At 41.5% G+C, this 10,782-nt stretch overlaps 1 protein-coding gene across 2 annotated transcripts in view; it reads right to left on the reverse strand.

Moving 5' to 3' along the window:
• Positions 1-2,967: 2,967 nt before the first annotated feature.
• Positions 2,968-10,782, reverse strand: part of RNF130 (ring finger protein 130) — a 131,133-nt gene continuing 123,318 nt past the window's right edge. The window contains exon 8 of one of the 2 annotated variants that reach the window (XM_074212194.1): positions 2,968-10,778. In XM_074212194.1, coding sequence (XP_074068295.1) covers positions 10,669-10,778 — 110 coding nt within the window. In that variant the 3' untranslated portion in view covers positions 2,968-10,668. The remainder of the gene's footprint in view (positions 10,779-10,782) is intronic. The other variant, XM_074212192.1, reaches the window with a different exon arrangement.

The raw sequence follows: 10,782 nt of genomic DNA on the forward strand, positions 1-10,782 counted from the left end.
TCATGTATTTGGAAAAAATATAAAAACATTTTTTAATGCCATCTAGTTCAACCCCTTTTTTTAGGTTGTTTTTTTTTTGCAAGGAAAATGGAAAATGGGGTTAAGTGGCTTACCAGCTAGGTAATTATTGTCTGAGACGGGATTTGAACCCAAGCACTCCTGACTCCAAGGCTGGTGCTTTATCCACTACGTCACCTAGCCGCCCTCAACCCCTTCTTTTATAGATGAGAAAAATGAGCCTTAAAGGGCTCATTGTCCAGTCACATAGGTAGTAAGAGACAGAACCACTTCCTTTAACTTCAGAAACAATGTGCTCTTTTCATTATACCAAGTTCCCTCCTCTAACATATAGACCCTTTTACCATATTCATTTCTAGGCAGGGTACCCTGGGCAACTAGGTGGTATAGTGGATAGAATGTGGGGCAGCTAAGTGGCCCAGTGGATAGAGTGCTGGTCTTGGCGTCAGGAGGACCTTAGTTTAAATGTAGCCTCATACTCTTGATACTCTCACTAGTTGTGTGACCTTGGGCAAGTCACAACCCTGAAAAGCTTGCACCCAGAGCCATCTCTTGCACTTCTGATTCCTATCTGGCTACTGGACCCAGATGGCTCTGGAGGAGAAAGTGAGGCTGGTGATTTAGCACAGCACCCCCTCATTCAAATCCAATTCATGTGCTTGTCCTGGCATCACCTCCCTGATGTCACGGTCCTCTTCGAGAATGATGGCCAAACATCATCACTGGATAGGATGCCAGTCTCAGGTCCAAATCAGGAAGACTTACCTTACTGACTTTAAATTTGTCCCCAGACATTTGCAAGATACCTAACACTCTTTCCTTCAGTTTCTTCATCTGTTAAATGACTTGGAAAAGGAAATAGCAAACTACTCTGGCCAGGCAAATCCCAAATGGGGTCACAAGGAATCTGAAAGACTGAACAATAGGGAATCATATCTCATCTCAGAATTTTTCACATCAGAACCAGGGAACAAGGGAACAGAGGTCAGAGAGATCTAGTAGGGTGGCAGCTTGTGAGAGTGTTTGGCAAAGACTGATATAATTATGCCCATCTAATAGATGGGGATCAGTCATGGAATAAGGAGGATAGTAACTTGTCTGAATCATAGAGATGGAGAATTACAGATCACAGAGTCATAAACTCAGAATGCATTCCTTCTTTCTTGCTCAGGTCTATAGGATGCACTGCCATTATGTAGGGTCAGGAGGGTGAGTCTATCCCTTTGCTATCAGGACTTTCCATTTGGGCCAAAATCATACTTTGGTGAGCATGAAATCCAAGGGAAACAGAAGTGAGCAGGGGTAAAGAAAAGGGTAGAGAGGCAGCTAGGTGGAGCAGTGGATAGAAAACCAGCCCTGGAGTCAGAAGGATCTGAGTTTAAGTCTGGATTCAGACACTTAACACTTACTAGCTGTGTGACCTTGGACAAGTCACTTAATCCCAACTGCCTCACACACAGAAAAGTAAAGTTCAGAGAGAAGATGATGGGTCTTGGGAGGAAAAAGGAGTGATACTCTTGGGTGGTAATGGTGAGGTTGGAGAGAATCATGGGAAGAAATGACTTAAGGGAATAGGATAAAGACTGATGAGACATCTCTGCTAATAAACAGTACAGTCAGATGAGTAGTTGAGGTTCATTTTTCAGACCAAATCAGCTCTTGTTCTTTGTTTTTGGTCTAGATCTACAATTTCATTTGATAGAGAACTTTCAGAGAGGATCTTCCCTCTACCAATGTAGATTAGCACTTCTTTTAAAACAGAGAACCAGAGATTGTCTGGGGCACTGAAGAGTTATCAAGCCCATACATACATACATACGTATTTTTACAAATGTGTTTATGTCAGAGTAGAGATTCAGACCCTAGTTTTACTAACTCCAAGGGTGACTCATCCACTATGTTATACTGCCACTAATTAGAGGGTTTTTTTTAGGTTTTTGCAAGGCAATGGGGTTAAGTGGCTTGCCCAAGGCCACACAGTTAGGTAATTATTGTCTGAGAATGGATTTGAACTCAGGTCCTTCTGACTCCAGGGCTGGTGCTCTATCCACTGTGCCACCTAGCTGCCCCCACTGATTAGAGTTTTAAAAAAATTGACAAACATCTGGCTCTTTTCCTTATCATGATACAGAAGTTTATTGTGATGTAAGATGAACTTAATGGCAGAAAACTTGAGATCAAGTCTCAGTTCCATCGGATGCTCATAACTGTATGACCTTATTAAGTCATTTCTGTCTGGGTCTACTTCATTGGCCATAATGTGGAGGTGGTGACTCCTGATTGGTTCAACTCCCTTAGCTATTGTGAAGAAAGCTTGGGAAGTATAAACTATGATTTTTTTTTTTTGCAAGGCAAATGGGGTTAAGTGGCTTGCCCAAAGCCACACAGCTAGGTAATTATTAAGTGTCTGAGACCGGATTTGAACCCAGGTACTCCTGACTCCAGGGCTGGTGCACTATCCACTGTGCCACCTAGCTGCCCCTAAACTATGATTTTTTATGGAAGATCTGAAATGATCAACTCCAGGGTTCTTCTGAGACAATTAGAAAAATTCAAGATCAGCGATAATCATCCAGATGATCTCTTAAAGGTTTTCACGCTATCTCTTGGTTGCAGATACCAGAGTATTTTTTAAGAGTTCCAGAGCAGAATGGAAATAGTCAAGGCCTCAAGTACAGAGACAACAATCCCCTGGGCTTATCAATCAATGCATTCTGCAACTTGGCTAACTCACTTCTCCCCTCACACTGGTTTGAAATACTGGATGTGAAGGCAGCTAGGTGGCACAGTGGATAGAGCACCAACCCTGGAGTCAGGAGGGTCTGAGTTCAAATCTTGCCTCAGACACTTAATAATTACCTAGCTGTGTGACTTTGGGCAAGTCACTTAACTTGAAAAAACAAAACAACCCCCCCCCCCCAACAACAAAAAAGAAATACTGGACATGATCAGACACCAGTAGGTTTTTAGTAGGTTTTTATTGAAATGTATTACATTAGCAAACCCACACCCACAGGTATACACCTATCAGCATATACCACAGAATGTCACTACTATATTATACTGACATCAGAACATGTGCACCGAGTTTTGTTGCTGTCAGCTGCGTTTCTAAAGAGCTTCCAAAACTTCCTCATGGGCGCCATCTCAATGTAAGGAAATGCTCTTATCATTTTCTCCAGTTATCAATCTCATGTTTCTTAATTTAGGACACCCATTGTCCCTGTCTTCATTATTTTGGAGTAAATGTGGCTTCAAATGCATAGAATCTTGACTGTCATCTCTTAGGACAAGTCAATATGCTGCTTTCCATGTTGAGGATTATTGGAAAGACTCCTCTCTTCCTCCTAAGAGTTTCCTGTGCTATTGTAGAAAAATATTTTTGTCTCTCACCCTCTTAGTCTTTGTGCATAGTTATCAGTGACCTAGAGCAGCAGGTCCTTCCTGATCCAAAGTCCTAACAGATGGATTTAATATCTTATAAGAATCCTGATGACTGGAGGCTCATGATGACTTGACCTTGGGGCACTATAGATGTGAGCTCATCCTAGTCAACCTGTGACTACAGTTGTTAAGGTTGTCAGGGGGAATTTTTTTTTTTCTGCTTTGGGCAGTAGCTTTTTCTACCTTTTTAATATGCCTAATATTTTATTTTGTGGAGTCATTTTTTTTCCTATTCTATCTTCCTTCTGGAGCAGTCACCACTCTACACCCAAGAGAAGGTGATAAGTTTTGAGTCTTAGCCTAATCAAAATTTGTGGATAGTCCTGTTCCCTGAAAATCAGGTTCCTTCCTCTTAGAAACGTCTTAGAAGCTAGAGAATTGAAGCTACCACTGTAATTTGCCAGTGCCAGGTGGCTGAATGAAGGCCATCTTAACTACTTTTTCTAAACCCAAAGTCTTTCAGCCTCATTGCCCCTCTCCCTCCTCTTCCACCCATCCCAAGGACAGAGCCACAGTATTGGATCATGATGGTGTATAAATCTTGGGTATGGAGTCATTTGTCCAGGTTGTCAAAGGATGCTTGCTTAGTAGAAAGAAATAATTCTGCCATTTAGGAGTCTACTTTGGTGTCTCTTGGGCCAGGCTGTTCAGCCCCTGGTAATGTCCTGGAGGGGCATGTGCTGTCTTCCTCTAGGCCTAAATGAAAGCCAGAGGAAGGAGGTGGCCGGTGCAGAAAGCAGGGAAAGCAGAAAGAGCTCTTGCATCCTGTTAATTATGTAAAAAATAGCTCTTGAGAATTCACTAAAACTGTCTCTGGCTCCCAAGCAGCTGATTTAGAAAGAACGCTGGGGTTTAGAAAGATGATCATAAGAGTCTTGAGTAGCTGGTGAATGGCCTTGCTGAGCTTGAGACATAGCTAATTAAGTCCCACCAAGGTCATTGATCCTTCCTTTCCTGACACACACTCTTGCCTAGCAAGCAAAGTGGTGCATTGATCAGGAACGTGTCAGTTTGTACTGTGCCAGCATTACCGGCCTGAGAGCATAGCAAGCCAAGTCCATACGGAAATTGTGGCCTGGAGAATTCTAGTCAAATGAAAGCTTTTTTTTTTTCTTTCTACAAAGATCTTGGTCCTGCCTGTTTTAAACTTTTCCCTACTATTATCCTTGGATACAGAAGGGTGGGTGGGTAGGGAACTGATTATGAAAGCAAAGCCTCCCCACAAGATTTTTCATAGTTCATTTTGCTGAAGGGACAGAGGAAGAGAGACTTTGGTTTTTCTCAGAAATTCATATCTTCATACTCCTAATTCATCCCTCTGTTGGGTCAAGAGTGGAGAGAAATGCTTGGACTCCAGCTGAATAGGATGTCATCACAAATCAAATTTGCATAATTAGGCTCAGCACTGTTCAATGCTAAAGGTTTATTGGATGAAAAAAGCGCCTTCCCAGACCACAGAATAAGGGCTGATGTTCCCAAAGGAAGGGGCAGCAGGTGAGACAAAGCCCAGGATGTGCATGGACAAGGGGTCAGTATGGCCGGCTAAGGTCAGAGAGTGGTGGAAGCTCCATATGGAAGGTGCTTGACCTGCTGGCAGAATCGGTTGGTTCTCTCTAATGGAGAACCAGCAGTCACAGGAGGGGCCTTGAAATCCTAGAGGGACCTGAAGGAAAATGGTGCTCCTTTCTGAACCCCTTGGGAAATGTGGGGATTTGCAGAGGGGCCATGCCAAGGATTTATTGCACTTCAGGAAAGTATAATTCCCCAAAGGGCAGTGTCTAGTCATACTACAGAAAGATGGCTTTTCTTGAATCGACCCGTCTTTCTATCTCCCCTTTTCCAGAGCATCTCATCAACCTCCTCCTTAAAGCAAGGATGGCTGACCTCACGTGGGGGATGTAGGTAAGGCCAAAGAAGTTACGTGAAATGTCACATGGCAAGTTAATGGCAAAGACATGGAGAGAGAACCCAAGATTACAGAATAAGTTACATATTCATGCACAAGAACTCTTGAGATTTGGTGGTCCTCACCTTCCTCTCTCCTTTCTGCTGTTTCACAAATCAGAAAAAGACAACTCCATTCCCCAAATGTGTTAGTTCTTCCCTTTCTCCCCCATTTTGTTTTGGTTTTGATTCTATTGTCACTTTGCCCACAATGTCCAATGCAGTCTTTTCACTTCTTTTGAGAGGCAATACAGTATAGTGGAGAGCACCCTGGGCTTGGAGTCAAGGGATATTGGTTCAAATCCCAGGTCTGACATTCACTGTCATCTGGCCTTGGGCTTCTGTCCCTTGACATCCTGGAGATAACACTCACAGTACTTTCCTTAAAGGAGAAAAATGCTTTGAAAATCTAAAAGCACTATTTATCATCTTGTAAGTTATCATTACGTATCATCCAGGAAATTGGTTCTAACCCCACTCATATTAACTCAATATTCAACAAACCTTTATTAAGCATTTACTATTTGCAGTACGTTATGAAATCAATGAACATCCCAGAAATGTTTATGGCCTAAGAAGCATTTTCCAGCCTCTCTTCCACAGACTTTTTCATGGCTATGTACCTGATTGGTTCAAGAATTAGTTGATTTTAAGATACTGAGTAAATAGGTTGGTAGAAATGAAGGGGAAAACAACTTCACTCTCAAGACAGCTGACATCCATGTCATCAGAAAGTGGAAGGCTGTTTTCTTTTTGGAATTAAAGCCAGCCTTCTCTGAGGAAGAACACTGGCATTTACTAGCCATGAGATCATGGGCAAGTAACTTAAACTCTTATCCTCAGTTTCTTCATCTGTGAAATGGGGATAGTAAAATTGGTGTAACTACCTCATGGACTGTTTCAAATGACATATATTTATATGTCCTCATATATATGAGTGTGCATAGATATACATATATATATGCACACACACACACACACACACACACACACACACACACACACACACACATATATATATATATATATATATATATATACATATGCTCTTTGTAATCTTTAAGTTTTTATTAGAATTTGTGTTTAGCATAAGTTTCCTCCAAGGACTGAGTGGCTTTGAGCTCATTCACAAATCTTGAGAATATCTGGCCCTGTGGGGCTTTAAATACTGTCACTGGATTTCTAGGGAGGATGCTACCATTTTCCAGGGCTTAAATTTCTTTCCCTAACAGAGGTTGCCTTTGCCTAGTGTTATGCAGTGGGCTTGAATTTTGTACTTCTTACTCCAAGTTCAGGACTTTCTCCCCAGTACCATGCATGCTGCACTTTGGGGCTGAAATATGCTTTTATATGTAATTAGCTCATGGGGACCAGTTAGTCTATTGTGCTGGAAAGAACCTATGGTTAGGATTAGGAACCTGGGCTAGGCTCAAACATTCTCTAGCCCTTGTGACTAGACAAAGCACTTTACTTCTAAGATTGCTTCCTCATCTAGACAATGAGGATAATCATATTCAAACTACTTATTTTACAGGATTATGGTGAGGAAAGTATTTTATCAACTTTAAAGTACTATAGAATGGGATTTACTTCTAGGTTTGGGTCAGGTTTAACATCTAGAAGCTTATAACGGAAGGGCTTATTTTTTGTATTATTTTGAAGGGGATGGAATCCCTATCTTTACCTGTTTTTGAATTTCTTTGCTTTCTTTGTGGCCTAGGGACAAAGGAAGTTGTCAGTGTTTTAGGTAAGAAAGCAAGTGGTACTCATGGGACTAAGCAAATTACTAGGTTTCCTGACTGTCCAAAAATGGGCCTGGGATTACAAATTGGACCAATAAATTTCACTTAGGCAATTCCAAATCAAATGCAGTCACTGCAATCGTTTGTAAATGATCAACAGAAGCTGAGGGAGAACAGCAAGACTGAAGACCCTTTTACAGAATGTCCTCAGACTTTGGGACCTCCTTACTTCTCTGCATTAGAAACAGCTGCCTAGAGATTAGAGATGTCTAGCAATAAATACTGATTACAGTCAAAGAACTATCTCAAATATAAGAGGACCATACAAATAAATTCTTACAAAGAGATGGGAAATAGCTAATTGAAATAGCCAATTCTTCCCTTCAAAAAAAGTGACATTGCTCATATTCGTTAATGCATGGTTGACATATTCCCATTGACATATTCAGATAATTGCATTTTATGGGTAACATAACTCAAAAAGAACAAAAGTAACAGTAGCTTGTTTCCATCCCATAAAGTTTCTGTGGGAATGATTTTCCTAGTTAGGGAAGAAAAAACTAACTCTATTTAACACTACTGGGGACCCTAGACGTATAGCAGGCATTCCTGGGATTTGCAAAAAAGAATATGCTTGCTGACAAGAAACATGCTCCCTTTATCCATGGAACATCTGATCAGTTTATTTAATTTCTGAATTCAGCTGTAGAATCCCTCTGAAAGTGTTCAAGGTACCTAGGGGTGGCACCAGGTGGTACAGAAGCAGTGAAAAGGCCTCAGAAAGGACTCCAAAGTAGCTTCCTCCACAGGAAGCTACTGAGACCCAGCGACTTATTTGCTAGCTCCCCTGATAAGCACCTGATTAAGCAAGGCTTAATCCCAATAATTTATGCACCCTGAGGCCATAGATCTGGAGCCACCCATGCCAAAGGAGGAAGCAGTTTTGCAGTTAGCAATTCAGAACACTTCAAGAGTTAAGGGACTGGCAATTTTGTCAGTGTGGGTAAACCATCCCTCTCCACCAATGTAGTTTGAAACCTCTTTTTACATTAATAATTCATGGATGGCTGAGGAGGGGAAAAAAATCATTACCTGGTGGTTGACTACCTGATACTGAGGCACACTTGGATAGGCTGATCCTGACTGTCCCTGGGAAAATGGAGTCCAGTAAGAATATGGTGAAAAATAAGGGATTATTGGAGTTACTTGTTTCTTAAGGAATTTCCCCTCCACCACCCCCATTTGGATTCCTTTCCTTTCTCCAAGAACAGCTAATTTTCTTGAAGGAAATTCTTAAATAAAATGGGCATATTTCTGTTGACAGCCACTCTGCTGGTGATACAAGGGTCAATTTAGTAACACTGAAGAACCAGAGAAGAGTTCTAGATGGGCAAATCCAACCCCTGGAGAGGAAATCATTTCTAGCCCAGTTCTGCTCAGAGAAATCTATTCCTTAGAGAGTGATGATGAGGCATCCAGTCCAGTGGTGTGAATGGCAACTGAGTTTCCCCTGGCAAGAGTTCCTTAAGTCCCAGGAAATTGCTTGAAGTCAAGAATGACTTGATTATGTGTCTTCACTATTGACTTTTTTAGGTCCAGGTTTTCAAATGGAAAAAAATTGGCATTCCTTTTTTGTGTTGGCTCAGAAAGAAGGCCACCATTTTCACAAAACTGGGGTTCAGTTTGAAATAAGAGGTTAGTTTAAATAACTCTCCTGGAAGAGCTCCCTAGTTACTGCATAGCCAACAATTACTAAGAAGCTGAATGAATATCTGTCTTCTCTATGCAGGAAGGACCCAGTAAAAGTGATGGCTATTCTCCCTCACCCCTCCCAAGAATGGAGCTATGACTTGCTGACTTTGCTCTGAAAATGCCCATCCACAAGGTCAAGTTTCTCTTGCCAAAACTGTGTTTTGTTTAAAACTCAGTTTATCAAAAATATTTCTTCAGTATAAGGACAATAATAAAAGAAAAAACAAACAAAAAACAATCAGACCATATCTAGCTCAGTAAAAGGTTAAAAAAAATGAAGCTGTTAATTCCTTAAAAGTCTGCCCTGCTCTAGGCTCAAACAACTTGAGAAGAAATGTGGAATGAGGTCAGGGAAGGCTCTACCTTCACTTCACCAAGAGTTTCATTTGTTTTAAAATCACAGCCTCAACACATTACACAGAGTAGGACACATGCTAAAAATGACTAGTTGCATATGGAAAAACAGCAAGTACCCCTCTTCAATTTATGTTCTACAGATTCCACAAAAGTAATCGGGCAGAGTCCTTTCTTTGGGTTCCCTGTTAGATCTAAGTCAAGATGTACAGAGATTCAAATTTTCATTCACATAATGATACAAAAGCATTTATAACTTCTCATACAGTAACTTTGATTAAAATGGAGAAGCAGATTAAACTATTATAGCAAAAGGTGCATAGATATGTTGGGTTGATTTGCTCATCAAAGGATGCTGGCAGTTATGTGTCAAATACACATGTACATATCTTTCTTGCCTCTAACCTTACTGTTTTTGCTTTTAAAAGAGCATTTCCTTTTTCCTCCTGCTGGACCAAAAAACAAGAAGCCTCCTTTCTGTATGTTTCTATGTTCATCCTCCTTTGCGGTCTTCATTCTCATCATCAGGACTGGCAGGAGGGAGACTGTTGTTTTAGCAAACCAGACCAGGGAGATGTAACCATTTGGTGTCATACCAGAGAATGAGATGGTTTAATTCCACAGTGAGAAGAATCAGCCAACCAATAGTCATCCTGCAAGAGATTCAGAGTACTTGGGAACCAACCAAAAAGAACAGGGATGTTTGCCCCATCTCTCTTAGAATGTGGATTGGCAGGCACGTCTGGAGAGACATTCCAGTGACTGTAAAAGTGACTTCATGCTCAGAAATGGAAGTTGGAAAATGAACATGTGGATGACTCTATTCTTTGCTGCTGGCCCTCACTGCCACCAACCATCATAGCTCTGATAGGCCAGAAGTTACAGTTGGTCAAACATCTGGCAAGGGCAAAGGTACATGCCCTTTCCCCAGTCCTTTCAGAATGAAGCTTCATCACAGAAAGAGAAGAGTGAGAATGGAGAGATCTGGGCAGCAGCTCAAGATCCTCTCTACTGGAAAAAAAATCACCTGGTATACTTGGAAACACAATGGAACTCTTGATCACAAGGACTATTAGAAAGGCAAACTTCACTCACACTGAGCTGTACATGCTTATATAAAAAAAAAAGACATCTTCAGCACACAATGAACCCTGGGGAGCCAGGGCAAGCCTCTTGTATCCAGATGTAGCTCACTCCTCTTGTGAGGTTGGACAACCTTGGAAGGGCAATGTGCGATGGTGCTTTGTTGCAGGGTGGTCCCGTGTTGGGGGGAACTTTGGGTCTTAGCCTGGAAACCCAACCCCCATGTGGGAAATGCAGCAGTTCCTCCTCCAGGACAAGACACCAAAAGAAGAATACAAAAGAAGAATGATCAGAAACCAACAAAAGAGTGACCCCAAACATCAAGGTTTCTTCAGGTTTTGTTGTCATCGTACATATCCAAGGAAGGCTCAATCATGGAGAATTCGCTCTCGTAAACCAGGCTTCGAGGGGACAAAGAGTTCCGATGAAAGAAGTGCCCACCTAA

The sequence above is a fragment of the Macrotis lagotis genome, chromosome 1 (assembly GCF_037893015.1).
Source record: "Macrotis lagotis isolate mMagLag1 chromosome 1, bilby.v1.9.chrom.fasta, whole genome shotgun sequence".
Classification (NCBI taxonomy): domain Eukaryota; kingdom Metazoa; phylum Chordata; class Mammalia; order Peramelemorphia; family Peramelidae; genus Macrotis; species Macrotis lagotis.